At 38.4% G+C, this 26,333-nt stretch overlaps 1 protein-coding gene and 2 long non-coding RNA genes across 16 annotated transcripts in view; 2 read left to right on the forward strand and 1 right to left on the reverse strand.

Annotated features, from left to right (window-relative positions):
* LDB3 (LIM domain binding 3) overlaps positions 1 to 26,333 on the forward strand; it is a 128,646-nt gene that overhangs the window by 63,691 nt on the left and 38,622 nt on the right. For 10 of the 13 annotated variants that reach the window (XM_055721473.1, XM_055721475.1, XM_055721476.1 and 7 more), the window contains exons 6-7: positions 14,650 to 14,819; positions 15,795 to 15,831. In XM_055721473.1, the coding sequence (XP_055577448.1) occupies positions 14,650 to 14,819; positions 15,795 to 15,831 (207 nt within the window). Of the gene's footprint in view, positions 1 to 4,335; positions 4,359 to 7,794; positions 7,999 to 14,649; positions 14,820 to 15,794; positions 15,832 to 19,794; positions 20,798 to 26,333 lie in introns of those variants that run through there. The other 3 variants (XM_055721483.1, XM_055721478.1, XM_055721482.1) reach the window with 3 other exon arrangements.
* LOC114018181 (uncharacterized) lies at positions 8,006 to 10,401 on the forward strand. The gene is made up of 2 exons (XR_003563612.1): positions 8,006 to 8,364; positions 8,410 to 10,401. It is a non-coding gene; the product is annotated as an uncharacterized LOC114018181 (long non-coding RNA).
* Positions 15,842 to 26,333, reverse strand: part of LOC114018180 (uncharacterized) — a 59,027-nt gene continuing 48,535 nt past the window's right edge. The window contains exons 5-6 of one of the 2 annotated variants that reach the window (XR_008734034.1): positions 17,982 to 18,129; positions 15,842 to 16,849 (exon numbers count right to left, since the gene is read on the reverse strand). This is a non-coding gene — a long non-coding RNA (uncharacterized LOC114018180). Of the gene's footprint in view, positions 18,130 to 26,333 lie in introns of both variants that reach the window. The other variant, XR_003563610.2, reaches the window with a different exon arrangement.

Below are 26,333 nucleotides of genomic sequence, written 5' to 3' on the forward strand. Positions count from 1 at the left end.
GAAATTGCTTTGACCAGCAAGTCTGACATGCTAGTCTAGTGGAGTATCCCGCTATAATTCCTGCCTTAATGTATTAGCTTTCCTATGTAAAGTGAGTCAGGATCGCAGTATTTTGAATCCTCTGGTTTGAACATTGTCTGTCTCACTTCCGTTAGCTGTGCTCTTGGCTTGTATGTCACAAGGAATGATCTCCAAATACTGCCCAGGGAGTCTGATCCCATGCTGTCAAGGTTTTCAGTGTTACTGTATTGCAGATGAACTGTTTTATTAGTCAGTTTGTGAAGTGAGGAGCTTGGACTACAATACATGAGAAAAAGCAATGAGAAACAGGTTTTCCTAATTTTTATGCCTTCATGTACTAATTTGCAAACAAATCTCTAGTTTGTTTATTTGTGTTTGTTTAAATTGAAGATAAATTTCTTATTATGATTAAATATGGGGGGAAGTGTACTTTTGACACTAGGGACCGGCTGTATGAAACCAGAAAATTCCAGCCATCCAGTCAAGGTCTGATAGCAAACGCATATTTTCAAGTACTTTATATCCCATTGCAGAAGCTCTTTGTAAGAGTAAAACCAAGGGGTTTTAAGTTGTAGCAAATCAAGGATATTTTATCCTTATAAAAGAGCATTTATACATATTCTAGATGATTCAAGCGGTTTTAGACGATTCATTGTAACTCTCTTGAGCACCCAACAATCCTAATTAACTTATCTGAAAAAATCCTATCATTCCTTCTCATATGGATAATTAAGAAAGGCAATTAGTGTTTTGAAGAAAGTAATTTCAGTTAGTAAGCAAGATCAGCAAAATAAACCTCAGAATGCTTCTCTCTTAATTTACAGTTTTCTTGAGGAGAACTAATCCTTGTCTTATTTCAATATGCAAAGTTTCCCGGGAGTGTATCTCGTTATCTTTTTCCCACTGTCTTTACAACCCTCCTGAACATCTGCAGGGGTAAAGGGGGAAGGGGCTCTGTTTCAGATGGCTCAGCATTCTGACTGTTTCTTTGTTTTCAAAACTACAACACGGATGCACCCCTCACTCACCAAAGTCAGTGTGAACCATTCTGTTGATTCCAGAGGGCACTGCGATAGGACTATGTAATAGAACAAGTGATTATTGGGCTGCAGAGAAGCTGTACCTGCAGAAAACACTTCTTCACTGTCTTCACTCTGCTGCTTTTCTGTTTTATGTCTCCTTTACATGTACACATGTTAGCGCACGCCTGTGGCAGTGCACTGAATTACAAAGCAGGGTTCTGCCTTTGAACAACCATCTGAGATTATTATTTTTTTTCAGTTTGAACAAAATTTTAGGGAGCTGCTGTCTATCTGCCTGTAATATCTGTAGCACTGATCAACAAGTATATTTATGAGAAATCCTCTAAATGTTCTGTTAAAAAAAAATCAGCCTTTATCCTGCAGCCCAGGAACATTCTGAAAAGATGAAAGAGCCCAGAGCTACTAAGTATATGTGTCTCTTCAGGTTATTCCTCTGAGATGCAGAAAATTGTACATCTCTGTTTACATGCAGAGAAAATTTTGAGTTCAATAACCCTGTCATTCCCACTCCCACTGGAGTGTTACCCATGAAGTGAGAGGCATCTTTCCTGATGCCCTGTGGAGCGTAACATGGAACCTGTAACCGCCTTGGGGCTTGGTGTCATCCATGATAGTCTTGATCTCATTGTGGATATACGTGAAAGCGTGTAGAAGGAAAGCCCTGTAAGGTCTGCAAAATCAGCTCAGGACTTTGGCAGGGATGGTCTTTTCATACAGTACAGCGTAAGATTCTGTGTAAAGATTATGAAATTATGGTGCTCCAAAACTGTGAATTTATTATGCATTCATGGACATGCACTTAGCAGTATGGTAAAAAGCTATAAGATTCAGGTTTGGGGGTTGATCTTAAGGTATATTTCATATTTCCATTTGGCGTCCTGTTCACCAAGTCATTTAAACTTAATTGTGTGAATTCCTGCTGGAGGTTTAGCTAAACCCTTTGGAAAATGCTATCAGAAAGCTAAAATTGTTTTTGAGATTATTTCCTTGATCTGTGGAGAATAACAAAGCATCTGTTTTTCTGATACACTTTTACATTAAAGCTTCATCACTCTGGCCCAGGGTGAAAAATAGAAGTGGCCCGTTAAGAGTGCAGCACTCGATGTGCTGAAAGCTCTGGAAAGGGGAGTATGAATAAATACGAAGAGTGAGTCATAGCTTGTAACGTGGTTCTTTTTCATTCCAGTGTAAGTTATTTTTCACACTTTAGGTTAAGGGCAGTAAATACCTGTCCCACAAGTACGTGCCAGGTGGCTTGGGTTACTAGCTTCTTAGTGTGACCTCTCTGAGTAGCAAGTTGGGTGTTTCATACATGTCCGTATTTAGAATCAAACTAAAATAATGTGTGGCTCTGAACTGGAGAGGTTTTTCTCATCTCATACTAAGCATAAGGAGAAGTAAGGCTTTATTCTTTTTGAAGGAAGCTGTAGTAGCTTCTTCACATCAAAAATCTTTAGAGACATGGCTGTTGAGCTGTTCTTGGGGTGTGCATGTAATGATTTTTACCTTTGAACATACTTTTATATGCAAACAAGTGTTTCCTCTAATTAAGGTGTATTTTAGGGACGGTAGTTCTGCCTTTGAAATATTATTTTATGTATAAGGCAGAGGCCTGGATTAGAAGATTAAAGCAGGCATCAGAGTCCACTTCAGAAAATGATACTATTATACTATGTTTCATTGTAAATGAGTACCCAGCTGTCCTGCACATACCTAAAACGGATATAGCATCACTGATGTGCTTACAGCCCAGTGTACTGGTTCCTGTAACAGACTGGTATATTTGGCTTAATGTAGGGTTTATACAGTTAAAAGAATATTCTTGAATCTGAAAGTCTGAAGAACAGTAATTGCAGAAGGTGATCTGTGATTGCTTTTTCCATGGAAATGCAGAAGTGCAAAGCCTTTACTGCAGCTTTGGCTCGTTACAGTGTTTTAGGTCATGAAAAAGGCAGCTGCATGAGCCAATGCAAAAGAACTGTGTGTAAAAAGAGGCAGTAATAGCAAAGGTTCTGCAAGGCAGAAGCAGAGGCAGACAAATCCACTTTGAATGTCGCTCTAACAGTATAACATTGCTGTCCAGTATTTTGTATCAACCCCAGGTCCAGAAATGTTATAGCAACAAGTTGGAAGGTTCAGCACCCAGTTCTGTCAACAGCATTCTGTGCAGCTAAAGAAGAAGGAATGTTTGTTAACTGATCCTGGACTCTCTTCCTCTTTATTTTGCAAAATGTGATGAATTACTTCACCCAAGAACATAAGAGCAAAATCCAGTATTCTAAGCTTTGAAAAAACTAAGTTAAAATAAATGTCATAGCCTATTAATGCTATATGTGCAACCAACAGAAAGACTTACTAGCAAATAATATAATATTACAGTCTGAGCACACTATCTGTTCATCATTCCCAGCTTTGGCCCGCATCATACAAAACTCATCATAGGCCTTATGTTTCTTTGGAATTACTGTGCAAGTCTCTGTCACTTCTTGTTTATGCAGCGAAGCAGGATGTAGCATGAACATTTTTTCACACAGTTTTTTCATACTGTGTACATACCAGATGGAATAAAATATCCTGATACAGATATCCAAAAAAACCCACATAATGCATGGACTTAATTAATTTCATATGGAATAAATTAGAAATGACTGTTCTGAAGTTAATTGGCTACACCGCTGTTGGCATAACATAGGTACAGTCAATTTAGGCCAATACTTTGTTAAGTACAAAGGCATTTTCCTTAGCTTTAGATGTAAAACATCTACCAATATATTCTTTGGATGTTCTCCAGCATGTAAAAGACCAAAAAATCAATCTTGCAATACCAGCTTTGAGGGTGGCCCGAGGAGAACAGACTTCATCCCTGAATATTTAGTATCCGAGTGAAGAATATAATCTCTACTACTCATTTGCTATTTTCAGAGGAGAATATACTCTGCAGATGCTTTTTTCTTCCCTCCACTCCCTGCCCCCATACACTTTGATAACAGTATTTTCAGGGATGCACAGCAATAAAATCATGTTCAAGGGTCAGCCAAAATGCCATGGTACCCTACTAAGTCCTAGTGGATCAACTATAATCCCTACATTTTTTCCTTTCTTAATCATATTGGTGTTCTCAGGCATACTTCTGGGTGTTTTTTTGTAGAGGGTCTGAAAAAAACCTTTAGTAAGCTTTTGTAAATACCTGTTGCCCTTTGCACTCTAAAAACTATTGACTTTTTCTGTGTGGTTGGTTTTGATGTTGTTTGTTCTCTTTCTCTTCTTTTAGGTCATAACCAACACCGCTGCCAAGTTAGTATCAATTCTATGTAGTGCCAAGTATTTGTGTTATGCTGTATGTGTGAAGATTTGTTTTCTGGGGTAGCATGATCCCCTGTGTTCCTGCTGTGTCTGCTTGCAAGTGGAAGTATTATTTTTTTTTTTAAATCTTATTGGTATGGCAAGCGTCATGCACTGCCACTGGTGTCCAGTGGTGCTCCCTTCTCAGCACACCGTATGTTCAGCATTTCTTGGTGATGTTCTAATGCTGCAAGTGCAGCCAGCATCTGAGCTTGCTCAGCTCTTGTAAATGCTTTCAAATGGTTTTGTCTCTATAGTCTGGGTTTAATTCCTCCTAACTCTTTAAGCAGTCTTTATGCCTTCAAGATTTGGGGAGTCTTATCTGTGCCTTTCCTGGTGTATTACTAGTGATATATTTTTAGCCTCAACATTAATTTCCAAAGTCCCACTCCACTAAAATTCAAATTTAGGTTGGTGTGAGATATTGATATGGAAAAAATCTAAAAAGTAATTTACCTTAGAAAAACACGTTGCCCAAAAAAAGAAGCAACTTTGAAAGTATGATTAATCCGCTTTATTTAGGAAAGCTCACAGAGTCCTCAGCTTTGATCTTTAGTTTTCTGAGGGCAGAGGATTGTCTCTAAATTCACACTTTCTGTCCCTGAACTGTTGTCCAGAAATTGCTGGAGACTGGGTTAAATTCAGCATATTTATATTAGTTAAACGTGAAATTGAAACTGATGAGAGAAGGTTAGAAGTAGTAGAATACATAAAATTGAAATATTTGATGCATATAATTTACGCTAATCTGGCATTCTCTGTTGATTTTAATGAGGTGTGCATGTGATGTCATGCAAATGACATAACTCCTTTGGAGTGATGAAATTCTAGCCAGTTTACATTGAAAATTATTCTTTTACAATTGTCTTAGAAAGTGGAATTCACATTATAGGGGTGTTTTTAATTTTACTTGCTTTGGGATTTATTTTTCCTGGTCCTGTTCCAGCTTAGTAGAAAAATCCCATTCATTTTGCAGAGGTGATCCAGCTGTCTCTAGGACCTTACTTCTGCTACCAAGTCCTAGAGCACAGCACCCCTTACAAGCACTAATATCTTCTGTTTACTTCCAGAGTTGTAAAAAAAACCCTCTGCAGTTTAAAATCTGTACCCTTTTCTTTTATTTTTATGGGAATTCTGTTAACTTCAGTGGAAGTTTTGCCTTGGTATGTGTAATGTGACTAAAAGCTCTTGAAAGACATCACTGAAACCATCTAAATACCACAAGTGAAAGCCCAAATCACTACTGCTGCTACCATTAGGGAAGTTTATGCTGTTCTAAGATTACTGGCTTTTATTTTTGTAAATGATTGTGGAAACTAATTGCTTTGAACTTGAAAAGTGGCATATTTAACCTCTGTCTTTTCATTCACATAGTCTTCTCAGATCTTGGGTTTAGAGCCTCTTAAATATTTCTAACAGTGTGGGGGGAAAAGAACACTAAATTCAAGATCTTGAGGACCTGTGTGTTTGTAATTATCGTGTGATCGTTTAGGGTATTACAAAGAAAAGAGATACCGTTGTTCAAGTAAAGCATGTGCATGCTGGAAAGAGTATAACAATCTGCACGTCTCTGCACATCACCCTTCAACAGATGATGTCACTGTAATAGTAATATTGTCATAGCTGATAATTAACGGAGAGATATTTTAAACATGAGAATGTCTTTGTAAAAAGATGATTTTCACTTTTTTGAATGCATAATGCAGCTTCCCAGTTCCCTCCTTTAAAATGTGGATGTGCGTAACTGCAGGCTGTGGCTGTAACGCAGCACATGTGTATTTATGTCTCTGTTCCTTGAGCATGTGGCTGTTAATGTTCTCTCAAGTATTTTGAATGATGTGTGACTCTGTCTCTTACTGTCCATCTTCAGTCAGGGCATCCCACCAAGCAAAAAGCTGACAACATAGCAGAATCTGCTGGCTGGGTGGCACATCATCTTCGATCATCTCTGAAAGATTAAGTCAGATGGCTGCCAGCTTTACTTGATTTTCCCTTTTCCTCCATGCTGGGTTGAGGGTTTGATTTTAACGCTCACCCACTGGGGCTAGCCCATGGCAAACAGGCACACTATTTTTCCCTTGCCAACCAGAGAAGCTGTTGTTTAGTCACATGAAAAAACTCAGTGAAAGACTTAATATTAGCTGATAAATTTATGGTGTAATGGTTTTAAAGTGGAAAGGAAAATCGTTCCAATCAAATGCGATTACATTTTTTAGAATTTCTTTTGGTGGGGAGATAAATCCATTTCCAGCTTTTGAGCTCAGTTCAAAACGAAACCTTTGTGAAATATTTGTTACTTCCCAAAGGACAGGAATCTCAGTTTTGGCCTGTTTGGTGAGCATATGGAATCTATACTGCTGGCATCTTTCTGCTGCTGGTAGGACAGGAACAGCAGCCCAGAGATTTATCTGATCTGCTGTAGGTTAGGGAAGAGCAGCTCCTTCACTGACTGACAGCTGAGGCTTAGCTTACTCACCAAAACTCCAGGCAATACTCAGTCCTAACTCTAGGACTAGCAGGACGTACAACTAGGTGCTGCAAGGAAGCCAGGTGCTCTGTAGCTGAAGTCTGACATTCAGCTGACTCCTTCTGTTGCAATGAAAGCTTCAGTTAACTCGCTCGTGGCTCGATTTCTCAAACAAAAATTCTTGCTCATAAACAAAGCTACTGGAAAATATGCCGGCTACTCTTCCAGCTGCAGTTGTCCTGTCGATTGCAATGTAGGATATTTTGATCAGAGGCTGAGGTTTATCATGCTATAGCAACACTTAGGGCTGGCTGTACAGAGATTTTGGGAAGATTGATTTAGCCTCAGTGAGGAGAGAGATGAAGATTAAAAGGTGTGATACTACATTTCACTATGATTAATAATCCAGACAGAAAGTACTGGAACTTTCTAAATAATAGAGGACCTGACGTCTGTTCACCCCATTGCACTTTCTAGCGCTTTGTAAGAGCCTTCGGAAAGAATGAATGAATGCAGTGAATAAACTGGGCATTCTCTGCAGTATGTATGTACGTCCAGAGGCATGCGTATATACATATGCATGCATATGTTTGTATACACTTACATGTATATATGCATGTAAGAATAGAATTGTAATATGTGTCACATAAATACTTAGGGATTTGTCATGATTTTCTTATACAATGACAACTGTTTCACCTTTTTTTCTCGTTATACATCCAAAAGTGTCATCCACTAGTGCAGCCAGCTTCTGTTACTTGTTACCTATGTTGTCGCTTACCCTCCGATGAGAGTCTTTTGTGGTGAGATGCCATGAACAGACATGCACGCTCCTCTGTTGGTGCTCTTTCTCTTAACTGTCACGCCTTTCTCCTTTCTTCCTCCCCCTTCCCTGTCGAACCTCACTCTTGCATAACCCAGCACGGAGTTCACGGAGCGTTTCAACCCCAATGCCTTGAAGGACTCTGCCCTGTCTACACACAAACCCATTGAGGTGAAAGGCCTAGGCGGCAAGGCTACTATAATTCACGCCCAGTATAACACCCCGATCAGCATGTATTCCCAAGATGCTATCATGGATGCAATTGCAGGCCAGGCACAAGCCCAGGGTGGAGAATTTGCTAGGTAAGGTTATTTCCTTGTGTGGAATGCTCTTTCTCTGCATGATACATCTAACAGTCACTACATGCATGACATGGCAGGTCTTCCTGGGCTCTTTTCTGGAGTATCTTCCACGTGGAAAAAAACAAATCAATCCTAGGCAGTGTTTGAAGGCACTTCATCTTTTCGAAGTTAAAAGAATGAGTAGTTAAAAATGCAGCATTTCTTTTTTGGTATTCTTCCTAGAACTGATAGACCCCACAAAAATATACTTGGTGCTATGTATATGACATTAGATGGCTTTTTTTTTTTTCTTTTTTTTTATGGTGACCATGCTTTGTAATAACCACAGTATTATAGGCATAAGTTAGAAAGAACAGGAAAGGGAAGGTAGAAGTATTATAGGCATAAGTTAGAAAGAACAGGAAAGGGAAGGTAGAATTTTTATTGGTAACACAAAGAATGCAAAATATTTATTTAGTACTGGCTACTGATTTATTCTTCAGCTTGTAGTGTGCAATATATTTACCCCTATCCCTCGTTTACATACCGAACATGTGTCCTGTACATATCCTTTGGACTATGGCAAAATCCATTGATCTTTAATAATTCTGCTTTTCCAATGAACATTTCTGGTACTCTTACCTGATAAACTTATCCACAATTGTTATGACTTAACTGAATTACCTGTGCAATGAATGTAGCCAGGTTTCTCCCTTATTGGGTATCTTTCTACCCAAAATAGAACTTACCTTCTTTTCTTGTGACACCAAAATAATAGGTATAGCGACACACCTTAATATAGTTTCCTTTCAAAATGTTAGCTGCAGGCTTATTCAAAATATAGATGGTTTATGTATTTGCTTGTGCTCCTTTTTACTGGCCATTTCTTTTCTTTTTTTTTTTTTAATTATTTTCTTTTTTCCCCACTAATTTTTTGCACCAGTATTATTCTGTTGTTCATCGCAACTCTCCCTAGTAATGGATCCCAAACAATACCTTTAGCTGGTTTTGACCATGACTTAGTCTATCTCCACAGGTGTAAGTAGACTCATATTTCCAATTAGCAAAGTACAATGAAAGAAGTTCATTCCATCTCTGTGTTCTTTATAATGGTTCACATCTTTCATAGGCATGGATTATACAAGATATTTTATGATATATTGCATTTTTTACTAAATGCTGTAACATTATACAATGGAAATAGTAATGTTTAAAAATGTTACCTATTTAAATGATCAGATGATGATAAAGTTTCACTGCTGAGCATGTGGATCCTTTTCATTTTATAAACTGCACATTACAAGAATTTCTCAAATGCAGTTCCAATCACAGGGTGGCTGGGCTGGAAAATGTCATCTTTTCCCATCTGTGGAAGAGATTTAAACACAAAGTGTTGTGGGAAGAGGAAAATGCCCTTTCCAGAAAATTCCAGATAGGGTGAGAGAAGTCCAAAAAGAGCAGCTAGAACTGGAAGATCAGCACGCTTTCCAGGGGGTTTAGGAATCTGCCTTAACATGTAAAATTGTGAAGTAAGCAATCTGAAAAACGAGAGAGGCTTGAATCATAAATCATAAGGTGGTAATGAGTTATATTAGTATACAAATACAACCTGGAAAGAGCTGAATGAATGGATACATAGGTAAAAAATAAGAAATTAAAAATTGATTTTCATGGACTGTTGAGCCATTGCACCAGTAGCAGCAAGAGTTGTGTTGAACACCACGAGCAAAAGCTTTGTTTTAACTTTCTCATTTTAAACATGGAATCCACCTGTCTCATGGGTGTTTTTGAAATGAGATGATAATGGCCATTAATCCTTTTGCATCAGACAGTTCTAGTGGAACACTGTTCGTTGCAGAAAGACTTCATGGCTGTGTTCTCCCCTGTAATGTTGCAATGAAAGTTTTTCTGCAAGATTCACTATACAAACTACTGCTTAAGCTTTTCCTTCGTTCTGGAACGTGGGTCCCAAGCCTAACATTCACCTCGCCCCAGAAGAGTCTAGTGTTTCTATTTCTACGTGCAGTCAGGTACAGGGACTCTCTACGTCTACTGCGCTGTGAGCTACAGCCTGTTTAGTAACAACTTCTTTTTAAACTCGTAGCACTTAGTGACTAAGCAGTTTTCTCAGTAGATTGTTCTATTACAATTAACACAGCATTTTTAATCTCGATATAAAGGCAAGGTTTGTGCAGATAGGACAATGGTGTACCCATTGACTGATATTCATTTGATTAAACCTGTAACTCATTTCCTTAAGGTGTTGCTTTGACCTCTGTGATATTCTGAACTTTAATTTGCAGTAGAAACCAAGGATGTTCTTTAGTTTGCATGGCTGATCAAGTCTGAGATAAGATTATGCTTAATACAGAAGTATTTGTATGAGAAGTTTGTCATATAAAAGCAAACCAATTTGTCTACTGATTCATGTAGTCTCAATTCTCTACCCATAATTTGGTCTCGGCACTTAATTACTCTTCTTTGGGCTTTTCATTTTATGTTAAGAGAGAAGCCCCGCAGCCACAAGGTGTGTGTAAGATGGTAAGCATACTCAGACTGTAGATCTAAAGGGCTTCGGTTCTTTTTGGCAGACAATAGGTGGAAACACTGCTTGCTGCTTCTTTTATCGGTGATGAAGAATAGACAGGCTTAAGATAAGAATTCCTTTCATAGTTTGACCATTTGAAATCAGTGATGTTTTAACTTAAGTCAGTGAGATCAGAACCGGGCTCCTGTAACTTAGAAAATAACCCACATGTACTGGATCACCATGGAAAGCACAAAGAAAAGCATATACATTTTTTATTTATATATACTGCAGTTATTCAGACCTCATGCTGGAATTAAAAGTAGAAGAAATTGAATGCCCTGACTTTATATCTTTTCTCACTCGATGTTTCTTTGTTTTAATTGATTTTGCTATAGCAAGAACCAAGAGTCGGTTGCAGTAAAACCATGTGGTTAGTACATTTCAAGCACATTTCTATCAAACCTCTTCTACATTCCATTATGCAGTTCTAGCCAAATTTACAAGTCATGTCAGTAGACATAAATCCAACAACTTTATCAGGATTAAGATCTAACAGCTTTAGTTGCAGAATCAATAATGTGATCGCACAAACTTAGCCTCGTGTATCCTCTACAATAAGTCAACTTGGCTGGATAATTTACCAGCCTACATGAACTGTTTCTTTGCTGGGTTGAGGGTTTTTTTACCTCTTAGAGCTTCTTTTTTTTTTTTTTTTTTTTATACTAGTTGGAATCAGTCTAATACCCAAAGTCACAATATTTCATTGTATGTCTACATCAGGGGTAGAACACTGTAGTGTTCCTAAGTTTTACTTATTGCCTATTTAAATTAAATCTGAATAATGACTCCAGGCAGTGATTCACGTGGTAAACCGTAGTTTATAATGAACTCCAAGAAAAAAAAATCACATTGCTACTTATTCAAAGAGGTCTGACTGTCTTTAAAGCTTACTTTAATCTTAATAATGTGTGACTTGTATGATGATGTGAAAAAGGAGGACAGTCTTTTACTGAATCCTACTAGAATACCTTAGGCTATAATATGAAAAACCCTCAAAAGGTCTAACCCGTTCGGGAAGAAATTTTTTTCCAGTAACATTAGTTTAAAGTAATATGCTTAAAGATGCATGATATTTCTACACATACACACCCAGATGGAAAAAAATTAAATTAAGAAGAGGTATAACACAACCATTAACATGGTTATGTGCATCTTTAGGCTGTCTGTAAGAATCAACTGTCACATTTAGGTTTATGAAATGCTCATAATCAGCAATACGCTCTATTTTACACTTCCATGCTGAGTGGCTTATATGTCCTAGTTACTCATCCACAATATAATTACATTTTTTTAAAAAGAAAAAGCCCTGTTGCATTAAAGACAGAGCTGGAAATATTCCAGTATGTTGCATTAATTTTGTTCAATTTACATGAGCGTGTTTCACTCTGTTAGGGAAGGTTAATTCTCCAAGCTCCATTTCCTGCCTTAATCATCTACAATGAGGATATTAATATGTCATATTAATGCCACACATTGCTACTGTGAAATTTGTGGTCCAGCCTCTAGTGTTTTTTAACTACCTTTGAGCTAATGGCATATCTATACGTAAGACTTTTATACTGCATTTTTGTAGATTTGTCATAGTGTAAGAACAAAGCATGTCAGCTTGAGGGTTAAACCAAAGGAATCTGAACTGTCCCTGACCTGCACACCGCTGTTGCTACAGCAGTCCGTGGTTGAACTCAGCAGTACTACCTATCCATTGGTTTATTATCCACTCTACAGCAGTCTGCAGCTGTGAAATTTGCTATCGCGTACAGCAGTTTTTTAAGCTTTGGCAGAATTAAAAAGTAAGTCTGGGGATATAAATTAAACAGTTGGCCAAAATCCGGCAGTCACCTGCGGCGGTAGTGCAGGGCAAGGTGCTGGGTGCTTAGCCAGTACCAAGGGGACTTGAAACCTGGGTCACCTCGGGGAACTTTAACTGGACCCTTCAGAGTGCCAGGGCTTTTCAGCGTAGCCAGGAGCGAGGGGTGGCAGCAGAACGGTGAGACTGGGTGTTACGGAGTATCCCTTCTCCTTATGAAGACTATTTCTGCATGAAGTCAGCAGAAAGCAGAACTCGCTGCGGTGCTTCCCTGCCTCAGCAAGCCCGTCAGCCGTGTATGAAGGGCCAGAAGAGGAAGACTTCTTTCTCCCGTCTTCCGTCTGTGGAAGAACATGGGCACTATTTGTTCACTGGTGCCCATCAGTGCAATACGAGTGGAAGCCGCTGATGGCACACCCTTCCCAAAATAAACAAGTCCACATTACACCTTTCATACCTGTTAGTGTTTAGATATTGTAGAGACAGTTATCCAGGGAACACGAGCTAAAAAAAGGAGCTGGAAAATGCTGCTGCCTCCTACAGGGTATCTTCTGTGCTGAGAGACTTTTTAACATAACTTTTATGTTTTGTGGCAGGGCTTAAACTGAAGAGTCAAGGTTTTTTTTAAGCTATGCTCCATCACGTAGGTGATTATTCTGAAACATATGAAAGAAAAATAACTGGGTTTTGTACCCTGCTGGGTCCTCAAGAAAGTGAGAAGTTTGCATATACTGGGAGTTACAAGGAATATAAATACTCCTCTAATTAAAAAAAAAGACCAACCTAAAGAGGTGGGGCATTTTGGGGTCCATAGCATATATAATTAGCACACATCATGTTTCTGAGCACCTTCCAGTCTTACTTGAAGAACACATTCTATGCTATTGTTAGATGCAAAGCCGTTAAAACAGTGTATTACAGAGTGCTGGAGAAGATGAGTGTGTCAGTTGGAAAATACTGATATATGGGTAATATTTTTTATTACACCGTATGTTACTGCTGCATGTAGGGTATCAGAGCTGCTTCGCTTTTTCACGATTCCTCTCAGGCTCTCAAATCACAAACCCACCTTCTCTGCAGATTTTCTCTGCACAATGGTATCTTGGAAAACACTAACTTTGAGCCTGAACCAGGGAAGCAACTTTTACACCAGGTGACTGCTTCTGGAACTTTATAGAAGTGACTTAGTTGAACCGGATGGCCCTTAACTTTTAACAGAGCCATTTCTCAATTTTCATTAAGCTGAGCATGCTGCGTGCAAAGCTCTATATGGAATAGCATGTTAAAGCTGTTATAATAAATCACTTGCTTCAAAAATAGAGCTTGTATTTAGAGAAGTCATGGAGCCAAGTTGCTCCAAGCACACATCATCCCCTCAGTGTATATTTCTGCAGCTCTGTTAATATTTAATTTTAACTGTATGCTATGCAGAAGTTATTTTCACAGGGGCAGGAGAACTATCAAGTTACTAAGTCTGTTTCTAGCTTGCATCGTAAATCGGAGAATCAGAGAGAGGTTACCTCACTTGTGCTACAGAGCTTCATAGCTTTGACTTAGGTGTGCAAAATTGGAAGTTTTTTTCCAGGATATATCACTTTGCAAGGTGATTAGAGATGTCATAAGACTTTGAGATATATTCTGCTGTTAAAGATTTCAGGTACAATATACGTATGCGAGTACAAGTCTAGACTTCTAATGCTTCACGTGTTTAGTAGACAATGAATCCAGAGTTACGGCAGCTGAAAGTTTGATTCAGAGTTTGGCAAAGAATAATCATCTCTACAAAAAGCTAAAAAAGCCTATCACATCATTTTTATAATGAAACATGGTTTTTATTTCTAATTGCAACCTTAAAATAGTGGCCCAAAACTGCAGCAAGATGGAACGTAAAGCAGTATCAACATGAAGCTGGTTTTGTAAGAAAAAAGACAAGAATGCTTAGAGAAATACATGTTTTTTTCCTGGCATACTCTCCTTTATCACCAAGCATTATTCTAATCACCATAAGCTTGTGGCTGCATTGGCTGAGAAATCGTGAAGAGACATTTCCAAGCATTTTCACACTGATTTGAATGATAACAGACCATTTCATAGATAGAATGGGCCATAACATTCTTAATTCACATAAAATTGACCTGTGTATTTTTTTAAAAAAGTAGTATTTTCAAAGTTGTGTTCTGGACTGCTGTTATTCTGGATGAGAAACTAAGACCAGAGAGGTTGGGATGAAAGTTACCATGTGCTGTTTCACAGCGTTTCACTTTCTGAATTGCAGTACCCTTCCTATTAAAGACACTCACGTAGACAGTGCCTCTCCGGTGTATCAGGCTGTGCTTAAAACTCAGAACAAGCCTGAAGATGAAACTGAAGACTGGAGCCGCCGTTCCGCCAATCTGCAGTCTAAGTCTTTCCGCATCCTTGCCCAGATGACTGGAACGGAGTACAGTAAGTCAAATAACAAAGCATCCCCCTCATCCTGGTTTTAGATTCATGCCTTTATTTTTTTACCCCAGTATTAGCAACTGATACTTGAGGAAGACTCATGTCCAGCTTGCAGTCACGGTCAGCGAGGGCTAAGGTTGGAGAACCCTGGATGTAACCTGAGGGAACTAGAAAATCAAAGTGTTCACTCTCACCTTGTGCTTTATGAAGGAAATTCTTTGATCTGCCAGGGGTCTCACCAGAAAAGTATAACAGACTATTCAGTAAAAGAGCACTTGGGGCCCATAGTTCTTCTTCCTTACAAATGAAATCTTACAGTGTAATCTTTAATTTTCCAGCAGCCTGGACGTACAAAGCTGTCCATTCATTAGATAAAAAGATAAACAACTTACGTCTCTTGTAACAGTCTTTTGTGGAAGTGACTTCCAGAGGTTAAAAAAAAAACACAGATCATGACCTGTATTGAACCTATGGTTCTGTGAGCTCCGTTATCTAAACCTAGATCTGCCAGGAATGTCATGGGAGCTTGAACTTTGTTGCTCATTGCCTATGAAAATGTTTTTCTGACCACCTGGTGCTAACTTCAGAGCTTGTTTCTGATCTAGAGAGAGGGAAGTTCAGGGACCTACCCACATCAGGGGGAAATACTTAGTATTTCCTTCTCATATGAATCTGCTGCTGCCTCTTATGCTATCCTATGAAACAGCAGGCCCTCTCTGCAGAATCACAGCTGTGAAACATTGCTAAAAAATGAACAAGAAAGTACTTGTAATAGCTACTTTCCTACTAGCATCCTTCTTCCTAACCTGAGGGAACTGCTCCTCTTCATGCTGTTCTTACAAAACCTACTGTTGCAAAGTCAGCGTGAATTCACCTTTAGATAGGCTTTTGATATGTTTCTGAAGAACTTATAATTTCATCATAAAGCCAATTTCTTTCTTTATTTCTTTTTTAACTGAAACGTTTTTTTGTCTGCAGTGCAAGATCCAGATGAGGAAGCCCTGAGGAGGTCAAGGTAGGCAACTCCCTGTGAAAAATCTGGCTTTCTCCTTACTGATAACCAAATAATGTTTTAAAACAGCATTAACATGAACATACATTGTTATATTTTTGTCTTAAAATATTCTAATGCATTTACTTTTAAACCACTAAAATTAAAATGCTATCAGTGAGAGGCATTTGAATGAAAAGGATAACAAATTAGCATGTTTTTAGGAAAGACAGTGCAAAATTCCTGAAGTGTGTGTTCAAATCTGAAAGCACTCTGCACATGCAACTCTCGTGTACTTCACTGGGTGTGTGAATGCAATGAGTTCCTAAGACCAAGCCCCGTGTAACTACTCGATTGTGTAACTGGATGAAAATATACCATGTTGTGATAGCACTGAAATTTGTGAGCAATTTATTTGGATGACCCTATGATTGACATTTGACTCGCCTAAAATGATGCAGTAAAGGAGTAGTTTCCATCCATATCCGTAATCATTTGGTTATGTTTTGTTTGGAATAAATACAACCCAAAGTTGCAGAATATGGAAGCACAGGACTGCTTTTGCTAGTGGGTAGATGTATTTGTTTCATATGATCTACCAAAAACACTGAATAAGTGGCTATGTTCAGAGATGTAATAAGGAATTAAAGATTTATTATCATCTTCTGTTGTCCTGCATAGCCAGGAAATAGATTTAGTAGAGATTCTTATGCTGAGCTGTAAAACCTGCAGCTGAAGCAGCGCATCCTGCATGCAAGCCTGATTTTCTGTTTGCATACCTCAAATCCCTATATCATGTTAGCTACTCTAAGCCGCTGGCTGGGTTTGTGATGTGTTTGATATTCAGTCAACTTTTTCTTTTTCTTTTTCTTTTTCTTTTTCTTTTTCTTTTTCTTTTTCTTTTTCTTTTTCTTTTTCTTTTTCTTTTTCTTTTTCTTTTTCTTTTTTTACTGCCATGTGGCTTCTATAAAGGTTCTGAGCTTTTTGATCACGGTGCAAGTCACAAATGTTGAATCAGTGAGAAAGATGTCTGTCATTTTCCCTGTGAAAATACAAGTATACTTTCAGTTTATGTTTGCTATAAACCTTCCCTTGCAGTTCACTGAAGTTCATGGCTAGGTGCCTGAACATCAGGCCTGACATTACATCCCGCAGGGATTTATTTCTTCCTTCAAATGTGCAAGCCTAATTCTTATTAAATGTATTGTGCGTTATCTGTTTTGATGTAATAGGCACACATCCAAATCCTTATTGTGATGGGATTTAAAGCATTGTGCTGAACTTAACAGTCCCCCACATACATCTAAAAGTAATACGTTGTTTTAAAGAACTAATCTTTCCAGCTGTAATCTGTGGCTTTGGAAAATACTAGATATTGGAAACTTAACATGGTATCAGGTATGTTGAAAATAATTATTTAGTAACACAGCAGCATGTGTAAATTGCATGTTCTATTCAGTGTAACTTACAGTATATGACTATATCCACGGTGCTTTGTGCATTTTCTGCAGTTTTGAGGTATCACCGTTTTACCCTTTTTTTTCTGCACAGGCACAGTTACGGTTATGAGTATACTTAGGCCCAGTTGTATTACCTAAAGAGGTTTAAGGGCGTTCATTGCTAGTAGAGGCGGAAGGAAATATATGCTAGGTAGTTATATGGGTACAGTGCGATTGGCACGAGCTCTGGTGCAAGGAACGGAGTCTCCTTCCTACTTAACTGGTTATGCTTGCTCCATCTCGGTGGCTTGGTACCTACCTCGGACATTGCATGTACACCACGGCAGATCTGGTAGCAACAGCCCTGGTTATGCATGCCTCCATCATGTACTACTCTTTTAGGCCTACCGGACTCCGTCTGTTTAATCTTTTGGCAAGGCCCCTGCTACTTTTGATTTTGTAAAATGCACAGGATCCGTATTTTAACTCCATTCTTCCAGCTCAGTAATGGAGTAGCAACTCCTCTTGAGTATCTACCCCAGACAGCCTGTACAACCACAGCTTTCTCCACACCCACAGTTTGGGATCAACTGGAAGGCTTCCTGAAAAGAAAAGGCTCCTGAAAGCAAAAGGTTTCCATGAAACTGTGGAACCTGAGTCTTGCCAGATTCAGTGTAGCATTAATCCCATGCTGTCCTGGCATTGTGGAAAAATCCTTCATGTTCCAAAACTTACATTGCTAGAGATTTCACAGTGTGGGGAACTTTGGTCTTGGGGCATGCTGTGAGCAATCTCTCTCTGGTGCTTTCTCTTGTCTCTGTGTCAGCTCTTCAGTGTAGTCAGCAAGGACTGCATGAAATGGTGATCAGGTTTCTTCCAAATGCTTGGGGGAGAAAAATAATAATAACAAAAAATAAACACACGTACCTTATTTTTGGCAGCACTGTTTCACATAAAAATAGTCACTTCTAGATTGCTGCTTCTAACTTCATGATGTATGCACTGAACAGAACCCGAGCTGGGGAATTTTCAGGTGGCAGAATATTCCGTTCAGTTAATGAGTGCATTGCATGACTGTCCTTTGCTCGTGCTACTGCTATTTTGAAGGCACACATAATCTTATAACTTGCTGTGAAAACTTTCCGTTGCTGTTGTGATGATTGTTACAGAATATTTTCCAGAAAGGTCGTATCCATTTCAAGCCAGAGGTTTCTGAATACCTTTTCCTTGAACGGATCGGTATCTCTTCAAAGCAATAAGGGAATTCTTAAATTTCATGTAAGACCCACTGTATGGGTCTACTGTATGAGCTAGTATGCTCCAATGTAACTTGAAAAAATGCCATCATAAAGTTTCAGCATTTCAGCTAGGAATACTTTATATCTTTTAATTACTTAAAAGCATGAAAGACAGTTTGGTAAGTCAAGACTCCTTTAGGAGTGTTACTTGCATGACACTGTGTTATTAGAAACAGAAGACTTAGAAATATCAGCAAATTTGTTGGCATTTACTCTGTTAATTGTTTTGTGCTTTCTTCAGCCTGAGGAGTAAAACCAGCCCAGTTTGTTCATTTCTGTTTGGCTGGTTTCACTCTCAAGTTCCGCTGCATTAACACAGTTGCCTTGCGTTTTGGGTGTAAACGAGGGGGAAATGACCTTGTCTGCAATGAATCAAAATACATTTTGCAAATAACATTTTATTTTCCATTCTGTTTGATATACTTCTTCTTGACTCTGTTCTCATCCCACATGCTCCTCCTTCGCCTCTTTATTTACAAAACCTGAGTTTAAACTATAGAACATCTTGAAAAGATTACATGCTGAGAGGCACTAAACATTGCTTACAACTTGCCCAAGTGCCCCATTCTGCTGTCAGAGGTACCTAGGGGCGTTGGCAGGAGGTGGCCAATACTTTGTGGGACTGTGCTTTGAAAATCCCATGACATACTGCTTTTTGACACAAATGACCAGAAATATTTATGCATATGTCAACAGTTACACTCACTTATGCGGAGAAAAGCTGTAGAGAAGCACTGCTGAAACTGTGGCTGATTGTTTTTACAAGAAGGACAGCAGGATATATATGCAGGCTGACCTAGGTATTACTGAATGGAAAATATTTGCATTAATTTTGCTCTTGTATGGAGCTAACTTTCACTGACTGCTCAGTTGGGGGTGAGGGAGGGAAAAGCCAAGAGAATCTGCTGGCAGGAAAACAATGGGATGAAACTGCATTTCTAGCAAAAGCAGCCCTGTAATACCAAGCACAAGTCAAAGAATATGAAGTTACATCAAGTTACTTCTCAGAAATGAACAACTGCAAAACCTTTCAGACATTTGTCCAAAGGGATCACCAAGCCTTCTTTGCACTGATTTAAAAGCTGAGGAAGAAATCCAAATAAATTGCTATTGCCCTAGTTATAAGGCAGGGGAGTAGTAGCCATGGGCCCTAACCCCTTTCTTTCTCCCTCCTTTCTTTCTTCTCTCTGTGTGTCTCTCTCTCTGTCTCTGTCTTTCTCTCTCTCTCTTCCTCTTTCTTCATGCCACAGGGAAAGGTTTGAAACGGAACGTAACAGCCCACGCTTTGCCAAATTGCGCAACTGGCATCACGGCCTATCAGCGCAAATCCTTAATGTTAAAAGTTAAAAGCCCACGTTTAGCAGGCAAATACGTAAGACAGAGAAGTACAGTAAAAAACTAACTGCTGTCCTGAGCTAGAGCCTAAGTGTGTCACGCACAGGAAAGGCTTAGTTCTAGGGCCTTTCTCCGAGTGCCTGTCTTCTGTAGATCTTTGTTGTTAGCCTTTTATCCATTCACTCTCACCAAAAGTAAAAATGATGATACAACCCGGTTCTTGTTCTTCATTATCAAGTAGATTAGCTTTTGTCCTTTACTATATCAAATGTAACTGCAGTATACGGGAAAACAGCATTATTCTGCTTTCTTGACTTTAATTCCAGGAGAAAATGAGAGGGAAGTTATTGACAGTATTTCCTTAGAAGGAAGAGGAATGATACTTTTACTGAGTTTTACTGCTGTAAAGATAATTAAGTAGGAGAAAGAAAGATGAAAAGGAAAACTGCCTGAGTCTGGCCTAGACTTTGCTAAATGTACAACATACTTAGTTTGCATAGTCGAATGATGCCGCTTGAAATAAGGTATTAGCAATGTGAAGTTGTATTTCTTCAATATATTATACTGATAGCAGTCATTTGCTGAAAACAGTGCTGTAAGTTTTCTGTTGGAAACCTGAATTTATCATTATATGAAAGCTAGAGATAGCTGTGGTTGCTCAGGATCTTTGAGGAAATTACATTTTGCTGTAGGAGATTTAGGAGTGAGAAGAATATATAGTACTACTGGTGCACTGAAGTTTTTAAAAGTATCTTGTAAGTTTTAAGGAATATGTTGCCCATTCTGTATTGCTCTTGCTTCGACCCACATTTTTTTCTGTATATAGCAGCATGCTTTATCTGAAATAAAAGACTTTAAAACTAAAATAATTATGTGCCTGTTTTACAGAGTACTTTATTCTGTTTCAAAACAGTAACTGCTTCAACTGACTGAAAGAAGTAGAACTTCTCTTTCCACAACAGAAAATTTGGTCAAAAAGCTTTCCCCTATTACCTATAATTATTGCTGACCTTGAAGTTATCTGAACTAGAATAAACCTGACAAAGCAGTTGAAAGAACAACAGAAATTAACAACTATTGTATTAGGTGTGAATGATAGCAAAGCATAATTAATAGATGTTAGATGACAACCTATTAATAATACCATTTAGCACTTCCATTTGAATAATATGCATTCTCTGGCAATAATTAGTAATTGTGCCCATGGCACAGGCACTGAGACATTGCTGGTGCTTAGAATGGGATAATTTTGTTTTGACATTAGAACTATGCTTTGCTTTTAAGCTGTCAGTCGAGATGTAGCAAACCTTTGTAGCTGCCAAGTATTTCTGTTTTCCGTTTGAAGTACAAGAGCAATGTTCCTTCCCTTTCCAGTTTATGGTCTGATCATTAAATGAAACAAAAAACGCAAGTAAATGGAACTGTTTGGGGTTTCCATCGAAACAGTTGACATTAGCCCTCAACAACCTGCATTAGGAGTCCGTAGTACTGACTGAAGCAAAAATTTCTGCTGATAAAACACTGGTCTCTGCAATGGAAGGTTGACTCTATGGCAGCCCTGCTTACGGCCCTCAATATTTTTTTTTCTCATTAACTTCTATAAACTGCAAATTAGGTACCTCTATCTGGTAGCAGTAATTCTGATCAGAGATTAGCGCATGAGAATAGCTTGAAACTCGCTTTGCTGCTTCCAAACATCTCGGCTTTGTATCAGCAATCCATATAAGAACAAAGTTCATTCAAACTCCCATTCTTCTTCTGTGTTATAGAAAAAAGCTGCCATTCATGGAGGGTTTTACATGAACCAACCACATACTGGAGTGTTTAAAGGAAAAATAATCTAGCTATCATACTTTTAAAAAAGTAGTAATTTTTGAGTATTATTTAAGAGTACATGAGCGCTAGTGCCTTTTAAAATGCATTTCACTTTTCTTAGATAAGTACCATAGCGATGCAGTAAACATGCCATTTAATATACACAACATTCATTTATATTTTCCTTATGGGAACACAAACAGATCCTGATCGCACCTTCTAATTAGTGCCTGTGGAAAATCAACGTAACCGCATGAAATAAGAGCAACATTTTAACTTTTCCTGAATGTTGCTAAGATCAAACTTTGGTTCAGAGCAGGTGATTTTGTTTACCTATGGGAAATTTTGATAGAATTTAAAATATCAATAGGCAATTAACTTTTTCTCATAAACATCAAATATACCTAAGTAAAAAAATCTTCCCGTTCTAATTTTCAACTAAATTAAATGATTTTCTGAAGAAGTAATACTACAATGTTTTCACTTAAATAGGAATTGTGTTTCCTTAATGTTTTATGAACATAACACTGATACTGTTTGTTTCAAATAGTCCTAGTGCATGTACTATAATGGAAAAGAAAATGTCTAGATTATGTCTCAATGTTTACACTTAAAGGTATTTTTAAATGTTTTTTTAATAATCAGAAAAGCATAGTTTGATCAGATATGAAATTAATGGAGATGTAATTAAGGAACCCCTTCTTCTTAGCTCTGCTTCAGTGGATTTAGTTAATGATAAAAATTCAGTGCATATAAACCATGTAACCAAATAGAGAAATAGTTGTAATCCTTTTTTCCTGGAGGATACAAAATGGAATTTAAATACTCTCCAAGCTTGTAGAATTTCAATTATTTCTGTAATTACAGGAAAAAAAAAAAAAAAAAAAAAAAAGAAAAAATCTTCAATAGTTGATAACTTCTGGAACTTTTGCAATGACAAAGACCTTTTGTAAAGGTGCTGTTGTTAATCCCTAAGGCTAGATTGTTTACTACAGCTTATTCCCACTGCTTAGTCCTGTCCCTTTCAAAAAATCTCCCAAGTGATGGACTTTGTTAGTTAAACTGTCAGTCAAATTTTTCTATCGAGTTTCTTCTTTATATGTAAATTAGTAATTCCTTAACTCTTACTCCTCAAAAATCTGCCTTTATGCTGTCATGGTGATCTTCAAGCCCAGAAAATTAATGTTGCAGAACTTTCTTTGAATAACTATTAGGAGGCCTTGTTTTTCTGTCCTGAGCGGCAGGCAGACCTTTTCTGTAAGGTGGAGAAACTGGACTGGATTTGTCATTACACTATATCTCATTGCTCGAGACTAACAGACTTAGGCCGGATAAGAAATCATTAACAGCTTTAAGAAACCGCTAGCTTTGCTGTGGCAAAAGCTCAAGTCCAGCCTGGTTATGCCCTATTTTTAATATGTCCAGGCTTATCTCACTGTATGTCGGTTCTGATTGACCAACCCCATCTTGCAGTGTTTCTTGACCATTTGCAGAAGTTTGCTGTTTTGCCTGGGAAAATTTGTCTCAGTTAAAGACAGAGGGGCTTAACATAGGTTCCTGATTGAAGACTCCGGGAGTCATGTAATTCTTTCAAATAGTGCTGATGATAGGCAGGTGTAACTGTCCCACGCTGAATATATTTTGAACCATGACTGTTCTGCTGAGCAGAAGACAATAGTTGGTGACAAAACTGTCTGGCAAATAGCCTCCATGCCAAAAATAAAGTAAAATGCAGGATGTGGATAGTGGTATTAACCCCCTGCCCTTCCCAACATTGCCAGTAAAGGATAGTGTTATAAGCATTTAATGAAGATACAGCAAAGCTGATGCCAGTAGGAAATCAAAACCAAAACGCCTTCCAGGTAAATCTGCTTGTCTGGTTATGACACAGGGAAATGCTCATTTTCTGCTGTGATATAAGACCGTTTGTTCTGAACTAACCTGTTTCCTGAACAGTGCTGCCTTGCCTTCTACTCAAATGGTCTCCTCCTTACCTCCTATGGTGCTTAGTTTGCAGCAGGGATACTGACTGCATGCGGTGCGTGCTGATGGGACATGGCTAGAGTGTGACTTCAGAACAGCAGGCATGAGAACTTGACCTCTCTTCCTTCCATGCATGACAAAATTAAAAAAGGAGAAAGGTTCTGTGGCTCCTTCCCTCGCCTCCCTCTTTTCACGTCTGCCCGCATGGGAAGGAGAGTACGTTTTTCCTATGTAATAAATTCAGAGGTCGCTTTCTCTTCATTGTGGTTTCTCTCTCATTATGCACAACTGTGTGGAGTATATATTCAGCAGCAAGGAACACTTCTTTTAGGGACTACTTTATCACTTTTGAAAAGTCCCAACTCTTGCGTATCACAGAGCTGTTGAAGTCTTCTTCAGGGCAGAAGAGGCGACACCAATCTTTCACTTGTGCATTCAGGTTCCCACGGGGATTAAACTGATTTTGTGGCTTCTTTAGCAGTGTCTACCTTGAGTTTCAGTGACTGCAACTATCATTACACATACCAGAAAATACATGGATACTTGCACAGATTTCAGTTTGCAAAGTTAAAAAGCTAGAATTTTGGTATGGTCTGCAATATGCACAAAAATAGATTGACTAAAATTTGCTCTCAAGCACAATACATTCTTTGTTCTACTGCTGCTTATCAAAGCTGTCTGATGCCACCAAGACAAGCTAAGGAATCTTGATCCCCTTCCTTTGTTTGCCAGAAGTTCCAATGATTAGCATTGCTGACCTGCCCAATTGTCAAAAACTTCCTATCTATACGCTAATCAGATTACCAAAATCATTTTGAAATATACACCTTATTTTTCTACAACAGCCCATGAAATAAAGCAGACTTCTATAGGTAGCTTTCTCATTTAAGGAACATAACTGCAATAAAGAATAATAAGCGTATCAGTTTAATATATTCTATTTGATCTCCACTTACCTTTTAGCAACTAAAGAGTGAAAAATACCTTAGGAATAGTGAACTAACTCAATAGTCTCTATGGAATTCTGAGTGAAATAAGAAGGGAAAATCGATCAAATATAATGTGTTTCTTCCCCCAAATAGCCCTGGAAGTTCTATGGGGAAAATTAATTGAGAGATCATAAATCATTTGTTCGCAAGCCAGTTCTCTGTAGAACCACTTGATCAAAGATTGTGACTGTAAGGGATGGTGTATGCACCTGAATGTACTCACATAAAATTGAAGGAGTGAGGCCTCTGGATTAAATCAGCAAATACCGTTGAAGCTTTTATCAGAACAGATCATAGAGAAAGTAATGCATAAGCTAACAGAGCTTGTTGAAGCTCAAGGATCAGTTTTGGGGAGCGTGGAGTGTGTACCAACCTATTTTTAACATCTCGTCTTTACCATCTCAGTCTTTTGCATGTTCCTGTCCACTAAACTTTTGCATGGGCAGAAATTAACATTGCTTTCTTTCCTACTGTGCAACCTTTAAGATTCTCATATGCATCCTTCTACTGACGTAGATGGCTAACCAAGATACCAGTGCACAATGCTACCTTTCTCTCTGACCACTTCCTTTCATTGCCTTCAGTCCCACAACAAAAAAGCAGTTCTTGCACGTAGCAGGCTTTCCAACACGCCAGAGGTACTCAGTTGTGGTCTGTGGATCATCAGACTGGCTCACAGAGCTTTGTTTAGGGTGAGCTGGAGAACTGGCCGATAGCATAGCACTGGCACTGCTTCCTTTTATTCTGCTTCTAAATTGCATTAATGTCAGCAAAATTACCCTAAATACTAATAACTTCCTAACAGTTCATTTCCATGTAAGCATTTGTTGTAATTGACCCTGAATGATATACAATTACAAATGAGAGAGGGAGAAGGCAAGAAAATCCGTAAGAGAGTTTATGAAACAAAATGTAATCCACATTCTGAAAGAATGACAACTGCTCTAATTCATGCCACTTGCTCATTTGGTTCAGGAACCGAACAGAAAAGACACATTAGTACATTTCAGATGCAGCTTCAAACTTGAGATAATACCATGTAGAGAAAGTATGAATTTTCTTATCATTGATCTGCACAAACTACAAAATAGCTTTAAAAAAACTACCAGCTAAAATTGAGATCTATGTGTTCTTGCTCTTCTCTCAGCTTCCCTGAAGAACAGTGAAGTCATGATGAGAAAGAACACTTCAGTAAAAGGGGAATAATCTCCTGGTGTCCAATACCTGAAGTTGTTGTGCATTGGTTTTGTTTGTAACGGTCACATATATAAACTGAAAGTCCTGATCCTGTGTTCAAGTGCCTGGTGGCAGGTATCTGCACTGTGCCAGTGGGGCTATAAAACGCTGGAGGGAACCATTCAGATAAATCCAATTGCACTCTTAAGGCCAAGATAGAGAATAATTATCTGAAATATATCCCAGCTCAAAGCGTTCCACGCACTGAGAATTTTGTGGTCATTGTTCTTATTAAAGTGATGTGTTTACCAATAAGATAAATTGGAGTACATATACTTGCATGCCAAATATCACTATGTAAACCTTGGAAAAGAGTTCTCTTTACTTTCAGCAACACTGATGATGCTGTATTTCCAGCTGCATTTATTAATTGACTGTTAAATATAACAGCAACCAGTAGATGCCACTAAAATGCATCTGTAGGAGGTATT

Source organism: Falco cherrug, chromosome 9 (genome assembly GCF_023634085.1).
Source record: "Falco cherrug isolate bFalChe1 chromosome 9, bFalChe1.pri, whole genome shotgun sequence".
Taxonomy (NCBI): domain Eukaryota; kingdom Metazoa; phylum Chordata; class Aves; order Falconiformes; family Falconidae; genus Falco; species Falco cherrug.